Raw genomic sequence first — 16,753 nt, 5'->3', positions numbered from 1 at the left:
TACCCAGCCCATGCGTTCACGCGTCGATAATAGTTATCTCTGACACAACAATGCGCCGCTCAACTATCTGACCACATGAGATTGCGGGTAACAGTCGGCTCTCGGCCAATTCAAGCATCATTGATGAACTGCTCTCAGCCGTCAGTCGAAAAGTGAAAGTCGCTCCGAATAGTTGTGTGTTGTTGTGGCTTGTTATTTATAGTTAGCAAGCGGACGAATTGAGGCGGGTAGCAAAAATGGCCGTAGTGTTTACAATAAATGGAAAAGTATTCAATGGTAAGTCAAAGAACCAACGCATTCTACAATATTGCAATTCATTTATTGTCTAGTTCAAGCGACTGAAATCAACGTCAATGTTTCGTTGAACACTTTCATCCGCAACCATGCCCATCTCAGTGGCACCAAGTTCATGTGTCTTGAGGGAGGCTGCGGTGCTTGCGTCGTCAATCTGAGCGGAGCACATCCGGTCACCGGAGATGTCTTCTCCTATGCTGTCAACTCGGTAACACACTCTCCCAATCATTCCCTACAACGGCCACGTGACTAATTTTATCTCCACTTCTGCGAAAACAGTGCCTGTTTCCTGTTCTCGCCTGCCATGGCATGGACATTACCACCGTCGAGGGTATTGGTGACAAGCAGCGGGGCTACCATGCCACCCAAAAGCTGCTGGCCCACTTCAACGGTACCCAGTGTGGCTACTGCTCCCCTGGCATGGTCATGAACATGTACAGTCTGCTGGAAGCGAAGAAGGGAAAGGTCACCATGGAGGAGATCGAGAACTCTTTCGGTGGTAACATCTGCCGCTGTACCGGCTACCGCCCGATTCTGGACGCCTTCAAGGCGCTGGCCGTCGATGCTGATCCCAAGCTCACGGCAAAGTGCCAGGATATTGAGGATCTTACCAAGATCTGTCCCAAGACCGGATCGGCCTGTGCTGGCAAGTGTGCCGCGGCAGGAAAAACTAACCCCAACAAAGGTCTCCATCTGAGCTTCGATGACCAAAAGGAGTGGCACAAGGTGTACAACGTGAGCGACATCTTTGCCATCTTCGAGAGCATTGGAGATAAGCCGTACACGCTCATCGGAGGTAACACTGCCCACGGTGTGTACCGTCGAAGCGACGCAATTCAAGTCTTCATCGATATCAACGCTGTCCAAGAGCTGCGGACCAGTTCCGTTGGAAGCTCTCTTACTGTTGGAGCTGGAACTTCGCTGACTGAGCTGATGGACCTGTTGACCAACACGGCGAAGCAAAACAACAACTTCTCCTACTTCGAGCACATGGTTCGCCACATCGATTTGATTGCCAACGTGCCTGTCCGTAATACTGGAACCATCGCTGGTAACCTCAGCATCAAGAACCAACACAACGAGTTCCCATCCGATCTCTACTTAATCTTGGAGGCTGCCAACGCGACTCTGACGATCTGTGAGTATTTACAATTGTTATAATGGTCATTGGAACATTCCCTCATCAAACATTCTCATCCCTATTTCAGTGGAGTCCCAAGGAAAGACATCTACCGTCCGACCGTCCGAGTATGTCACCATGAATATGAACAAAAAGCTGCTCCTCAATGTTATTCTTCCTCCGCTCTACCCATCCGTCTACGTTTATCGCACATTCAAGATCATGCCCCGTGCTCAGAACGCTCACGCATACGTCAACGGAGCCTTCCTGCTGAAGCTAGAGGGATCTGAGATTATCTCCAGCAACATTTGCTTCGGTGGAATTGATCCCCAGTTTACCCATGCAGTCAAGACGGAAGAGTTCCTCAAGGGTAAGAACCTTCTTACCAACGAAACGATCCAAGGTGCTCTCAAGACACTGGCCGCTGAGCTGAATCCCGACTGGGTACTGCCGGATGCTGCTCCTGAGTATCGTAAAAATCTTGCCCTCTCATTGTTCTACAAGTTTACGCTTCAAGTTGCTTCAGTATTGCGCTTTCCACTGAAAAATGAGTACAAGTCCGGTGGATCAGTGCTGAACCGGGCCATTTCTTCAGGAGCTCAACAATATGAAACGAATCAGCAGCACGAACAGTGGTCACTTATGAAGAAGATCCCAAAAATTGAAGCATTGTATCAAACTTCAGGAGAAGCAAAGTATATCAACGATTTACCCACATTGCCCGGGGAACTGTATGCTGCTTTCGTGCTTGGTACTAAAGTTCACGCCAACATAGCTTCCTTTGATGCGGAAGAAGCTTTGGTAAGTATACTTAGGGCTCGATGAGAAGGGATCCTTAATTACACCCCCTATGATAGCAAATTCCAGGTGTGATCGCGTTCTACACAGCAAAGGACATCCCCGGTGTTAACGATTTCATGCCGGTAAAGTCAGAGTTTAGTCCCAATGTAGAGGAAGTGTTCTGTAGTGGACGGATTCTTTACCATGGACAACCTGTAGGATTGGTGTTGGCCAACACGTCCCAAGCCGCCCAGAAAGCAGCGAAAACAGTGTGTGTCCACTATTCCACCGACCCCGGAACTGAGACGATCCTTCCAACGGTCAAGGATGTCGCGGATGCCAAGCGTCACGATCGCGTTGTTAACATCGATTACGGATTCACTGGGCAGTCTTACGGCGAAGCTACCATTCCGGAGTCCGCGATCCACGTTTCCGGATCGTATGAATCCGGTGGCCAGTATCACTACACGATGGAAACACAAACATGCGTCTGTCTGCCGCTGGAAGATGGTATGGAAGTACACACGGCTACACAAGCGATTACTCTCACTCAAATTGCTATATCGCAAATGCTAAGCGTTCCAGAAAATAGTCTAAACGTATCCGTGCGCCGAATTGGTGGTGGATACGGTGGAAAGGCATCACGTGCTGTTCAGGTCGCCTGTGCCTGTGCACTGGCATGCCATCTAACGAAGCGTTCAGTGCGTTTGGTAATGACCATCGAATCAAACATGGCCGTGGTTGGGAAGCGATACGGTATCATATCAAACTACTCAGCTGAAGTAACTCCCGAGGGAAGAATTCTTCGTCTTCACAACGAGTTCCTGCACGATGCGGGATGCAACAGCAATGAGGCTCCCGATTTTATGCAAGGCTATTACGGCAATTGCTACGACAAAGACGTGTGGTGCGTGGTGTCCAAAACAGCTCTTACCGATTCCGCCAGCAACACGTGGTGCCGTGCGCCGGGATCAACGGAAGCGTACGCCATGATCGAATCCATCATCGAGCACATAGCGTTCGTCACCGGGAGTGATCCGCTGGCAGTGCGGCTTCAAAACATGCCAAACGATTCCCCGATGAAACCACTGCTGCAAACCTTCCTCGCGGACATCGAGTACGATCGGAGGAACGGTGAGATCGCACAGTTTAATTTAGAAAACCGTTGGCGTAAGCGTGGCATCGCGATCGTGCCGATGAAGTATCCCGTGGGATACTTTGGAACACTGCACGCGCTCGTCTCGATCTATCACACCGACGGCACGGTTGCCATTACGCACGGTGGCATCGAGATGGGTCAGGGCATTAACACGCGCGCGGCCCAGGTTGCGGCCAAGGTGCTCGGCATTCCGGTCGAGAAGATCGCAATCAAACCGACCACCAATCTTACAGCACCGAACGACTTTTGCACACAGGCCAGCATTACCAGCGAGGCCGTGGCTCATGTACGTAGTTGATGTTTCGGTTAAAATAGGTCCTTTCCTGACTACTTTTTTTTTTAATTTCTTTCTTTCAGTCAGTGCTGATTGCGTGTGAGACACTGCTCGAACGGATTGCCCCCGTCAGACAGCAGCATCCAGACGTTTCCTGGGAAAAGCTGACCCAACTCTGTCACTCACAAGGTGTGGACCTTTGCGCCACGGCCATGTACAACGGAGTGGAGCTACCATCGTACAACGTTTGGGCGTTAGGCTGTGCCGAAATCGAACTGGACGTACTTACCGGTTGTGTGCTGTTGCGGCGCGTCGACATACTCGAAGATGCCGGCAAAACGCTTAATCCCGAAATTGAAATCGGCCAAATCGAAGGGGCATTCATGATGGGCGTGGGTCTTTATCTAACGGAAGCACTCAGCTACGATCGAGCAACGGGCGAGCTGCTTACCAACCGGTCCTGGAACTATCGTCCACCGGGAGCGAAAGACATACCGGTCGATTTGCGGATCCGGCTGCTGCAGAACACCATCAACCCGACGGGCGTACAGCGTTCCAAAGCTACCGGTGAACCGGCGGTAAATATGGCCGTGGTTGTACTGTTTGCACTGCGAAATGCTATCAATGCGGCCCGGACGGATGCGGGCATGCCTCAGGAGTGGATCCCGCTTGGGGCGCCCTGCACGCCGGATCGAATTCTACGCCACTTGGGCAATGCGTACGATCAATATTTGCTTCATTAGGGTAAAAGCAAGCGGAAACAGGTGTCGAATTTCACTGGAAGTAAAGAGGAAACAGTAACATTTGAACTTTGTCGTTAGTAAAGTGGATAAAAGGAATTCCTTCTTTGGGGAGTGTTGAAACGCTTTCATAAATGATAATAAATTATGTACTTTTACATCCCGCGTCCAACAATACGTCCATCACTGTATTACATCACACCGAAAATAGAGGCAAGCGAAGTTCACAGCATGCCTATCTAATCAACATTTGTGCCGGTGACGCACACACCCTTCCTGGCTGCTCCATTCCCCTTCCGCGAGCTATTTTATTTTACCGGCACGCCAACGCCAATGCTCGTATGTAGTGGTTCTAATGCAGAACAGTCGTAGCGCGCCTGAGAGTATTTTGCGCGCTTGGCGGGAGCATACTTCTCTTGCGTGAGCAACAGCATGCCCACCCAACGTGTGCCGTACGACATTGGCTCACAACACATTTAGCCAGGCGCGAGAAACTGTGTTTGAAAAAGCGATAGAATAAACAAATGGATGATTTTTGTATAGATCGGCTGTTTTTTCGTGTATAAAGGAGGGTTGGTCTCTCATCCCCTGTATTTTGCTCACCACCATCAACGCAATCGCGTGGCCGAGCCAAAATTTGCCTCCACGGCCTTGGTGCTCTCTCGCGACGCGTTAGTTGTAGTGCCGGCGAGCTACCGAAAACGTGTGTGGCCGAATTTTGATAGAGGGGCGCGTTTGGACTTCTTTTTTCTTTTCTAAATCTATGTACAACCCTTTCTACTCATTCGTTTGCGAATTGTTTGTGGAGTGGACGGTATTTCATACCAAAAAAAAGGAACGGTGATGGTGCTGCTGGAGATCAACTTCACGATCAACGGAAAGGTGTACAATGGTGAGTGGCGGAAGGAACAAACGAATCTATGCCATGATACAGCGAAAAAAAGCGGGTCGAATGAAGGGAAGGGTGAATTGTTCGCTGATTTGACTGTGTTAGATCATATTAGTTGAGTTTTGTTGTAAGGTGTATGTTGAGGTTTTGCACTTGAACAGCGATCTGCAGCTGATCTTTTGGTTAATATTCGTTAATAGTCTAGAAAAAAGAAGTGGTTTTCATTTTAAATAAAATACATGTTATACTTTAATTATACATAAAACTATAAATTAAAACAATTTACAAATTTGCCATAAAAATAGAACAATAACAAATTGTTTACAAGCTTTTTCTCACACGACGCCTTAAGTGCAGCTCAAATTACAACTCGAGAAGTAAACTGTTTTGTCTTGCCGTTATCATCCTTTCAAGCACTGTACCTCAATGGCACTGCAAACATAGCGATACAGTGCCGGCGTAGTAATTTACTACGATTTCATTACTTTATACTCAATGAACTACACCGCTCAGTGTATTCGTGTGTCTATCCCAGTTACGATTATACAACGGATCCCGATTATCACCATAATAGGTCCCCCGAAGGCAGAGGTTTCATTACTTACCGTGGTCGACTTTGCGATTCGATTCCAGTAGTAGATGGGCAAGATTTGTCCTCAACGTCGCGCTCCGGTGGGTTGGGTGGGATGACGGTGTGACGCACACGCACACACACCCACCACCAAACCACCATTAGCCGGCCACTAAACAATTGACCAAGGTGACAGAGCACATTTTTGCACTAGAACCTACCCGTTCGATAAGCGTGGTGTGTGTTTATCGCGATTTTCTGCCACTACCAAATCGTTGCAATCTTCGCGCACGCTCCTCACTCGCTGACGATCAGTCGTAGTGAGCGGAGCTACTTGGATTCCACAGTGCTTTTTTTGTTTGAAATCGCTGCGCGCCAGTGCTACTACGATTCAACACTTTTGTGACAGCTTGAATTCTGCAGTTGTGCTCATTTGTCAACCACTTCCTGTCTCCAGTTACCGAAAGTGTTTTCGAGTGATATTTGCACAGTGTTGTGAAATTAGCTGCAAATTATATTTCTGTGCCCAAAAACCGGCCCCATCATCATGGAGGTGATTTTCTCTATCAATGCGAAACCTTATCAAAGTGAGTATCGTATAGTGCGGGGCAGAGAAAAAAAAACTTAACGACCATATCGATAAGATTATGACATCACGCTATCATCAAGGAAATAAAAGACACGATGATATCGACGTTTTTGCAATTTCATAATCAGCTATTCTTGTGGTTTGTGTGTCTTTATATATATTTCATTATTGCAGTCAATTCGACGAGTGTGCCGGTTGATACGTCCTTGAATACTTTCATCCGCAACCATGCCCATCTCAGTGGCACCAAGTTCATGTGTCTTGAGGGAGGCTGCGGTGCTTGCGTCGTCAATCTGAGCGGAGCACATCCGGTCACCGGAGATGTCTTCTCCTATGCTGTCAACTCGGTAATACACTCTCCCAATCATTCCCTACAACGGCCACGTGACTAATTTTATCTCCACTTCTGCGAAAACAGTGCCTGTTTCCTGTTCTCGCCTGCCATGGCATGGACATTACCACCGTCGAGGGTATTGGTAACAAGCAGCGGGGCTACCATGCCACCCAAAAGCTGCTGGCCCACTTCAACGGTACCCAGTGTGGCTACTGCTCCCCTGGCATGGTCATGAACATGTACAGTCTGCTGGAAGCGAAGAAGGGAAAGGTCACCATGGAGGAGATCGAGAACTCTTTCGGTGGTAACATCTGCCGCTGTACCGGCTACCGCCCGATTCTGGACGCCTTCAAGGCGCTGGCCGTCGATGCTGATCCCAAGCTCACGGCAAAGTGCCAGGATATTGAGGATCTTACCAAGATCTGTCCCAAGACCGGATCGGCATGTGCTGGCAAGTGTGCCGCGGCAGGAAAAACTAACCCCAACAAAGGCCTCCATCTGAGCTTCGAGGAGCAAAAGGAGTGGCACAAGGTGTACAACGTGAGCGACATCTTTGCCATCTTCGAGAGCATTGGAGATAAGCCGTACACGCTCATTGGAGGTAACACTGCCCACGGTGTGTACCGTCGAAGCGACGCAATTCAAGTCTTCATCGATATCAACGCTGTCCAAGAGCTGCGGACCAGTTCCGTTGGAAGCTCTCTTACTGTTGGAGCTGGAACTTCGCTGACTGAGCTGATGGACCTGTTGACCAACACGGCAAAGCAAAACAACAATTTCTCCTACTTCGAGCACATGGTTCGCCACATCGATTTGATTGCCAACGTGCCTGTCCGTAATACTGGAACCATCGCTGGTAACCTCAGCATCAAGAACCAACACAACGAGTTCCCATCCGACCTATACTTAATCTTGGAGGCTGCCAATGCGACACTGACGATCTGTGAGTATTTACAATTGTTATAATGGACATTGGAACATTCCCTCATTAAACATTCTCATCCCTATTTCAGTGGAGTCCCAAGGAAAGACATCTACCGTCCGACCGTCCGAGTATGTCACCATGAATATGAACAAAAAGCTGCTCCTCAATGTGATCCTTCCTCCGCTCTACCCATCCGTCTACGTTTATCGCACATTCAAGATCATGCCCCGTGCTCAGAACGCTCACGCATACGTCAACGGAGCCTTCCTGTTGAAGCTAGAGGGATCTGAGATTATCTCCAGCAACATTTGCTTCGGTGGAATTGATCCCCAGTTTACCCATGCAGTCAAGACGGAAGAGTTCCTCAAGGGTAAGAACCTTCTTACCAACGAAACGATCCAAGGTGCTCTCAAGACACTGGCCGCTGAGCTGAATCCCGACTGGGTGCTTCCGGATGCTGCTCCAGAGTATCGTAAAAATCTTGCCCTATCATTGTTCTACAAATTTGCCCTTAACATTGCTCCGGAACTGAATGCGTCCGTTAAAAATGAGTACAAGTCCGGTGGATCCGTTCTCGATCGGCCACTTTCGTCTGGCACGCAATCGTTCGACACGATTAAGGAGAACTGGCCGCTCACTAAGAACATACCGAAAATTGAAGGGCTGTTGCAAACTTCCGGCGAAGCGAAGTACGCGAACGATTTGCCCGTCTTTCCGAACGAGCTGTATGCGGCCTTCGTCCTAGGAACGAAGTCACAAACGACGATTGTCAACATTGATGCTTCGGCAGCGCTGGTATGTTGGACAAAGAAGTACGAGGAGTTAAGTATTCTTTGTTATTTATTAATTTATTTTGTTTTTGATTTAATTCTAGAAACTACCGGGCGTTGTTGCCTTCTACTCGGCAAAGGACATCCCTGGGGCCAACAATTTCATGTACTTCAAAGGATTCATGGGACCTCACGATGAGGAAATTTTCTGTAGCGAGAAAATCATCTACCACGGCCAACCGGTTGGTCTGATTGTCGCTGAAACGTTCAGTCTGGCTAACCGTGCCACCAAACTGGTGAAAGTACAGTACGGAACAACGGCTGCCGTACGTTACCCGACCGTAAAGGATGTGTTGCGCGCTAAGGCCACTGAACGGTTGCACGATATGCCGTACAGTACGCTGGGCGAAGCGTTTGAAGCTGCACCCGAAGGTGCGATCAAGGTGAAGGGAACCTTTGAAATTGGTGGCCAGTACCATTACACGATGGAGACGCAGACCTGCGTCTGCATCCCGATCGAGGACGGTATGGACGTGTACTCCGCAACGCAGTGGATCGATTTCACGCAAATTGCCATTTCCAAGATGCTACAGGTGCCGGAGAACAGCCTCAACCTGTACGTCCGTCGCTTGGGCGGTGGTTACGGAAGCAAGGGTACAAGGGCCACCCTGATTGCATGTGCGGCGGCCCTCGCTGCCCACAAAACCCGCCGGCCGGTGCGTCTGGTGATGACGCTCGAGGCTAACATGGAAGCTATCGGTAAGCGGTACGGTGTCGTCTCTAACTACGAGGTGGACGTCCAAAAGGATGGCAAGATTACCAAGCTGCACAATGAGTACGTGCATGACTTTGGATCCTGTCTGAACGAGTCGATGGGCCACTGTGCCGAGTTTTTCCGCAACTGCTACGACAACAAGGCGTGGAAGACGGTCGCCAAGGGTGCCGTTACGGATTCGGCTAGTAACACCTGGTGCCGTGCACCGGGCACGACCGAGGGCATTGCCATGGTGGAAACCATCATGGAGCACGTCGCACACGCGACCGGGCTGGACCCGCTCGACGTACGCATGGCGAACATGCCGAAGGATTTGAAAATGTACGAGCTGATGCCGGAGTTCCGTGCCGACGTCAAGTACGATCTGCGCAAGAAGCAAATCGACCAGTTTAATCGTGAGAACCGCTGGAGAAAGCGTGGCATTGCCATCACGCCGATGCGCTACCCGCTCGGGTATTTCGGTTCGATCCATGCGCTGGTGTCGATCTACCATACGGACGGCACGGTCGCCATCACGCACGGTGGCATTGAGATGGGCCAGGGCATGAACACCAAGGTCGCCCAGGTCGCGGCCTATGTGCTGGGCATTCCGATGGAAAAGATTAGCATCAAACCGTCGGCCAACATGACGTCACCGAACGCTATCTGTACCGGTGGAAGCATGACCAGCGAAACCGTTTGCTTCGTAAGTAGAATTGTCGTTTGGTTGCTTAATCGTATCAAATTCTAACGTTCTAACTCTCCTTCCACAGGCGGTAAAGAAGGCATGTGAGATTTTGCTGGAGCGCATGAAACCGATCCGGGAGGAGCTGAAGGACTCACCCTGGGAAACGGTCGTGGAAACGAGCCACTTCAAGAACGTGGACCTGTGTGCGACCTACATGTACAAGGCGGAAGATCTGCAGGCCTACATCATCTGGGGTTTGACCTGCAGCGAGGTGGAGATCGACGTGCTGACCGGCAACGTACAGCTTCGTCGAGTTGACATTTTGGAGGATACGGGTGAAAGCTTGAGCCCCGGTATCGATGTTGGACAGGTGGAGGGTGCTTTCATTATGGGCGTTGGCTACTACTTGACCGAAGCGTTGGTCTACGATCCGCAGTCGGGTGCACTGCTAACGAACCGCACCTGGACGTACAAGCCGCCGGGCGCGAAGGACATTCCGGTAGACTTCCGCGTGCGCTTCCTGCAGAAGAGCTCCAACGCGACCGGTGTGCTCCGATCGAAGGCAACTGGTGAACCGGCCATGAATATGACCGTGTCCGTACTGTGCGCTTTGCGCAATGCAGTGCTCGCCGCACGTACCGATGCGGGGCTACCGAACGATTGGGTTCAGCTCGGTGCGCCATCCACGCCCGATCAGGTGTATCTGATGGCGGGCAACTCGGCGGAGCAGTATCTGCTGAACTAATGCATTTTGCGTGGTCCCATACCATTTGCTTTATTAATTGGTGTTTTATTTGGTTGAAATGCAATGTTTGCATCACCGGTATTGTAGCATAGAATCAATAAACTATAACGAATATAGAAAAAGAGATGATGAAATTATGCATATAGGATTGCGAAATGGTTATAAATGTACAACAATCAGTTCGAACATCTGCATTAATGCATTGTGAATATTGGATCTCAGGCTCAATCGACATTGGAATCAACGAACCGTCAGAATTTCATTCGAATGTTTTAAAGATATCACATGAAATAATATTCAATGAAACAATAATATCTAAATAATTTCATAATTAATGAAATAATAATATCTTGGTAAATTAATACTATATACATTTCTTTGAAGGCGTTAATTCATACTATACGGGGGCGGTCGCGGAAGCATATTCGTGAAACTAGTACGGCTTAATACCATATCCAGGCCCGACATATGGCCTCATTTGGACCGTCCCCCCGTATCAAGGGACTAACTTATCCGGCTGCGTGGTATTGAATAAGGTCTCGAAAGTCTGTGCAGTAGGCCGGCATGATTGAGTAGGACGTTAGCTAAATAGTAGAGAAATAAGATGATGCATTCCTTTAGTACTTCCACAATATTGTGGCATAACGCCTACCTTTATTACAGGCATGGCGAGTCTTAGCTACTTGGGAGTAAGTTAAAATGGGATGCGATACACGTCCGGTATGATAGGAGCCGGTGAGGCTGCCATTAGACCACCAGGTAGCTCCATCTTCTCCTGTGCAAGTAGCGTATGGTATATGATGACGATATGTTTCCCTTACTGCTTACTTTCCCCATTATCGTTGTATCCTCACAAACGAGAACATTCTACGATACGTTGGTTGATAAAAAAGCGGTTAATAGAAATCTATTTTTATCACTCAGTTAAAGATAGCATGAAGAAGATACCTTTCAATCGATTGATAAGATATATGCATCGGGGTTTCGATAAAAATAAACCAAAGCTGCATTCATTCTCTTTCCCACGCATCAACGATTCCCGTACAAAACCTACGCCAATATAGTGCCCTTGGCGTGTGACCTTAACCCGTTCCAATTATAGGGTGCCAAAATTTCGAACTCCAAACCGTTCGAACCGGTTCAATTCACGCCGGGTTGGGCCAAGCACAGCAATCGAAACGCCTCCCAACCGGTGATGATTTAAATTCCGTTCACGTGGAAACAATGCCGTCGATCGTACCAACACACGGTCACCTGTACCGAACGACCAAACACACACGCAAAACCCCACTTACGCTCTCAAACGCTCTCTCACGCACCGGCAACAACAAACACGTGAAACCTCGACGCCTCCCTGCCCCGCGATGCTGTCACGCAAACACAATAGGCCGGCCGGCGGTGATAAGGTACGTACGGGCACGGGGTGTATAAAAACCCTCAGCGCGACACTGCGCTGCGTTGATGAGAAGTCCCGTCTTTAGTCTCTCGCTAACTCGCGACTCGCGTGCACGTCCGCCTGTCGCTCGATCGCTGTTCTATCGCGCAAAGCTGCAGCAGCTGAGAGTGTTGTGTGTATTCTTTCATCAAACCGCGTTTGCGCTAATCTTCGTCTGACACGCGCCACAACGAAAAGCCAGCCCCAAATAGCCATGCAAATAGTGTTCACCATCAACGGGAAGGTGCACAAAGGTGCGCGCAAGCAAGTATACGAAATGGGAAATCTTATCGGGGTGCCTCGAACGATCGTTTTGGTTCGATAGGGAATGGCCAGTCTCGGCCGTATCAGTGATAAATTGCCAACCGTGGTTGTGCGGGAGGGGTTCAATACGTCGGCGAGTTAATAATGAGGGAACTGCGCGGTGTGTCTGTGTCCGTAATAGATATAGCATCATGCCCCAACAGCTCTGCTAAATCGGTTGTTATCACCCAGCCTATCTGCCGCACAGCTCTCTCTCTCTCTCTCTCAGACACAGCAGGTGGCCTAAATTCAGTGTGTTATTATATATTTCTGCGTTTCTCGTTTTACCCCTTCCACAATAGCTAACAGCAGCACCGTCCCGATCGATACCTCGCTAGGCACTTATCTGCGCTACCATGCCCAGCTCAAAGGCACCAAGTTCATGTGCCGCGAGGGTGGCTGCGGCGCCTGTATCGTCAACGTTAGTGGGCAGCATCCCGTCACGAAGGATGTCATATCACGGGCAGTCAACTCGGTACGGTATCACAGTGGCCAATCATCCTATCCTACCATTGCTAAGAGCTTCTTCCCTGGTCTTTTCAGTGTCTATTTCCACTGTTTTCCTGCAACGGGTTGGATATCGTCACCATCGAGGGCATCGGTAATAAGCTGGAAGGATACCATCCTGCCCAGCGTCGGCTGGCCCATTTCAACGGTACCCAGTGCGGGTTCTGCTCCCCTGGCATGGTCATGAACATGTACAGCTTGCTGGAAGCGAAGAACGGACAGGTGACGATGGAAGAGGTAGAGAATTCCTTTGGCGGTAATATCTGTCGCTGTACAGGCTATCGGCCAATTCTGGACGCCTTCAAATCGCTTGCGATCGATGCCGACCCGAAGCTGCTGGAGGTGTGCCAGGACATAGAGGAGGTGCCTAAAATTTGCCCTAAAAGCCGGGATGGAGCGCCCTGCACCGGCAAGTGCTCGCTGGCAGCACAGGGCGAGGAGGCGAACGATATTCATCTGCAGTTCGTTGGAGGGCGCGAGTGGTACAAGGTGGAGAATGTGCAGGCCATCTTTAGGATATTTGATAAAATAGAAGCACGATCGTACATGCTGGTTGCGGGAAACACTGCCACAGGTAAGCAAACGCTTGAGTGAGGATCAATGCGTGCCTCACACATCTACCTTTTTTCAGGCGTTTATCGACGACCCCACGATCTGGAGGTGTTTATCGACATTAACTCGGTAGCGGATCTGCGTGTAAACTACTTCAACGATGCACTGACGATCGGTGCGAACGTTTCGCTAACCGAGCTGATGATCATTCTGGAGGAAGCGACCACTGCCAAAGGGTACGAATACTGTCGCGAGCTGGTCAAACACCTGGACCTGATCGCTAACGTGCCGGTGCGCAATGTGGGCACGATCGCAGGCAACCTCAGCATAAAGCATCAGTACCGAGAGTTCCCTTCCGATGTGTACCTGCTGCTCGAGGGCGTTGGTGCACGTTTAACGATCGGTAAGTGCTTCTTTGTGGCCTTAAGTGATTATGATGCTCTAAGATAGAGTCTTTTCTCAATTTTAGCCACTTCTACCACCTCCACAAAGATCGTCACGGTGGAAGAATATCTATCGATGAACATGAGCAAACGCATCATACTGAACATCCTACTGTACCCGCTCGACCCCGAGCAGTACTCGCTGCGCACCTACAAAGTGATGCCACGGGCACAGAACGCACATGCGTACGTAAATGCGGTGTTTCTACTGCAGTTCCAGGACTCAAAACTCCGCACCGCTTCCATCTGTTACGGTGGCATCACGCCTGGCTTTACCCATGCAGTGCAGCTGGAAAGCTTCCTCGTTGGGAAAGACATCTTCGACGGCTCGGTATTGCAAGAGGCGCTCGAAATGCTCCACACAACCATTGCACCAAACTACGTGCCACCGGATGCTGCCCCCGAGTACCGGAAACAGCTGGCCCTGTCACTGTTCTACCGTGCCGTGCTAAGCATCGCAGTAGATCGCGACGTACCGATCAACCCACTGTACGCGAACGGTACGCAGCTCGGCAAGCGGATGCTGTCGAGCGGCCGCCAAACGTACGATACGATTCAAGAGCATTGGCCCGTAACGAAGCACATGCCGAAAGTGGAGGGACTGTCCCAAACGGCCGGCGAAGCGGACTACACCGATGACCTGCCGAACCTGCCCGGGCAGCTGTTCGGTGCGTTTGTGCTCGCCACCAAACCACGCACCCGCATCGTAAGCATCGATCCGTCCGAAGCATTGACACCTGCCGGGGTGGTAGCGTTCTACTCTGCCCGCGACATACCCGGCAGCAACAATTTCATGCCCACGGAGCTGGGCAACAAGCAGGCGGAGGAGATATTCTGCAGCGATCGTGTGCTTTACCACGGCCAGCCGGTAGGCATTGTGCTCGCCGAAACGTACGACGAAGCGTACCGTGCCGCGAAGGTAGTTGAGATCGTGTACGGTCCACCGGACGGGGAACCCATTCTGCCCACGGTGAAGGATGTGATTCGGGCAAACCGCACCGAGCGCATACACGCGAGCGCTCAGCTGGAGGTGGGCGAACGGTACGAAACCGGCGCGGGACCGATCCGGCTCGAGGGCAGTTTCGATCTGCCGAGCCAGTACCATCTGTCGATGGAAACGCAACAGTGCGTGTGCGTCCCGATCGACGACGGGATGGACGTCTACAGCTCAACCCAGTGGGTCGACATCTGCCAGATTGCGATCGCGCGCGCCCTGCGCGTGCCGGAAAACAGCCTCAACTTCCGCATACGCCGGCTGGGCGGTGCCTTTGGAGCGAAGATATCGCGCGCGTCCCAGGTCGCCTGTGCCTGTGCCATTGCGGCACACTACTCGCAGCGCCCGGTACGGTTGATCGTCTCGCTGGAGGATAATATGGCGGCGATCGGCAAACGTTCGGCGTGCGTCAGTCGCTACGAGATCGAGGTGAACGAGCGTGGCCGTGTGGAGCGATTGCTGAACCGTTTCTATCAAGATTCTGGCTGCAGTTTGAACGAGCCGGTTGAGCAGGTAACCTTTCTGTTTTATCGCAACTGCTACGACACGAGCAGCTGGAAGGTGATGGGGCACAGCGTGCTGACGGAGTCTGCCAGCACCACCTACTGCCGTGGCCCGGGCACGAACGAAGGCATCAGCATGGCGGAGAACATGATGGAGCATATCGCGCACCGGCTCGGGCTCGATCCGCTGGCCGTGCGAATGCAGAATCTTACCGAGGATAGCAAAATCCGGGAGCTGCTGCCCATGTTTGCGCACGATGTGGAGTATGAAGCGCGACGCGATGAGATTAATCAATTCAACGCAAGCAACCGTTGGATTAAGCGTGGTATAGCGATCGTACCGATGCGCTACCCGCAGTACTTTGTCGGTACGCTGCACGCGCTCGTGTCGATCTATCATGCGGATGGTAGCGTGGCCATCACTACCGGTGGCATCGATATGGGTCAGGGCGTTAACACGAAGGTGACACAGGTTGCTGCCCGTGCCCTAGGCATCCCGACGGGCATGATACGGGTGAAGGCAATGGCAAATATAACCTCACCGAATGCGATCGTGTCCGGTGGTAGTATGACGAGCGATGCAGCCTGCTATGCGGTGCAGAAGGCGTGCGAAATGTTGCGCAAGCGCATCGATCCTGTGCGCGAGCAGCATCCGGAAGAGTCGTGGGAAGCGATCACGCAACGCTGCCACCAGCAGCACGTAGATCTGTGTGCGCTCTATCAGTATAACGTGACGGAGATGCAGCACTACGTGGTGTGGGGTCTGACGTGCTCCGAGGTGGAGGTCGACATCCTTACCGGCAGCGTGCAGATTCGTCGCGTTGACATACTGGAGGACGTAGGGGAGAGCATCAGCCCCGGTATCGACATTGGCCAGATCGAGGGTGCGTTTGTGATGGGCATCGGGCTGTACTTTACCGAGCAGCTCGTCTACAGCGGCGAGTCGGGCCAGCTGCTGACCAACCGCTCCTGGAACTACAAACCGCCTGGTGCGAAGGATATTCCGGTTGACTTTCGCGTCAAGTTTTTGCAGCGCACACACAACGAAAACTTTGTACTGCGGTCGAAAACGACCGGTGAGCCAGCGCTCAACATGACCGTGTCGTTGCTGTTTGCTCTGCGCATGGCACTGAACTCGGCACGCAAACAGGCAGGTCTGCCCGATGAGTGGTATCCGATCGGTGAGTAGCGTTTGGTTGGAGGTGTGACTCTGGGAGGAATGATTTCATGTTGGTTTCTTTCTCTTTTTTCCAGAGGTTCCAGCGACACCCGAACAAATATGTCTGCTGGCCGGCAGCACGATCGAGCAGTTTAAATTAACGTAAAAAAGGAACTGGATGTTTTGTTTTGATAAACTCGATAATGTATAATTCCTTTGTAGCAT

The 16,753-nt window shown here is 50.9% G+C and overlaps 3 protein-coding genes across 4 annotated transcripts; all 3 read left to right on the top strand.

Moving 5' to 3' along the window:
* The first annotated feature begins 36 nt into the window (after nt 1-36).
* LOC121592168 (xanthine dehydrogenase-like) lies at nt 37-4,478 on the top strand. Its single transcript, XM_041913542.1, has 6 exons — nt 37-276; nt 330-502; nt 574-1,432; nt 1,503-2,215; nt 2,272-3,639; nt 3,711-4,478. Exons 1-6 carry the CDS (start codon nt 237-239, stop codon nt 4,368-4,370), a joined length of 3,813 nt encoding a protein of 1,270 aa, XP_041769476.1. The 5' UTR covers nt 37-236; the 3' UTR covers nt 4,371-4,478.
* A 504-nt stretch (nt 4,479-4,982) lies between these two features.
* Nucleotides 4,983-10,756, top strand: LOC121592169 (xanthine dehydrogenase/oxidase-like). 2 transcript variants are annotated; one of them, XM_041913543.1, is made up of 6 exons: nt 4,983-5,259; nt 6,591-6,763; nt 6,835-7,693; nt 7,764-8,470; nt 8,550-9,905; nt 9,973-10,756. In XM_041913543.1, exons 1-6 carry the CDS (start codon nt 5,211-5,213, stop codon nt 10,630-10,632), a joined length of 3,804 nt encoding a protein of 1,267 aa, XP_041769477.1. In that variant the 5' UTR covers nt 4,983-5,210; the 3' UTR covers nt 10,633-10,756. The 2 variants fall into 2 exon arrangements, with proteins under 2 accessions (XP_041769477.1, XP_041769478.1); XM_041913544.1 differs by lacking the exon at nt 4,983-5,259 and adding an exon at nt 5,902-6,414.
* A 1,326-nt stretch (nt 10,757-12,082) lies between these two features.
* LOC121594259 (indole-3-acetaldehyde oxidase-like) lies at nt 12,083-16,735 on the top strand. The gene is made up of 6 exons (XM_041917328.1): nt 12,083-12,321; nt 12,673-12,845; nt 12,914-13,451; nt 13,509-13,832; nt 13,899-16,550; nt 16,624-16,735. Exons 1-6 carry the CDS (start codon nt 12,282-12,284, stop codon nt 16,692-16,694), a joined length of 3,798 nt encoding a protein of 1,265 aa, XP_041773262.1. The 5' UTR covers nt 12,083-12,281; the 3' UTR covers nt 16,695-16,735.
* The last annotated feature ends 18 nt before the right edge of the window (nt 16,736-16,753 follow it).

Source organism: Anopheles merus, chromosome 2L, assembly GCF_017562075.2.
Source record: "Anopheles merus strain MAF chromosome 2L, AmerM5.1, whole genome shotgun sequence".
Classification (NCBI taxonomy): domain Eukaryota; kingdom Metazoa; phylum Arthropoda; class Insecta; order Diptera; family Culicidae; genus Anopheles; species Anopheles merus.
This window is presented reverse-complemented; position numbering and strand designations above follow the sequence as displayed.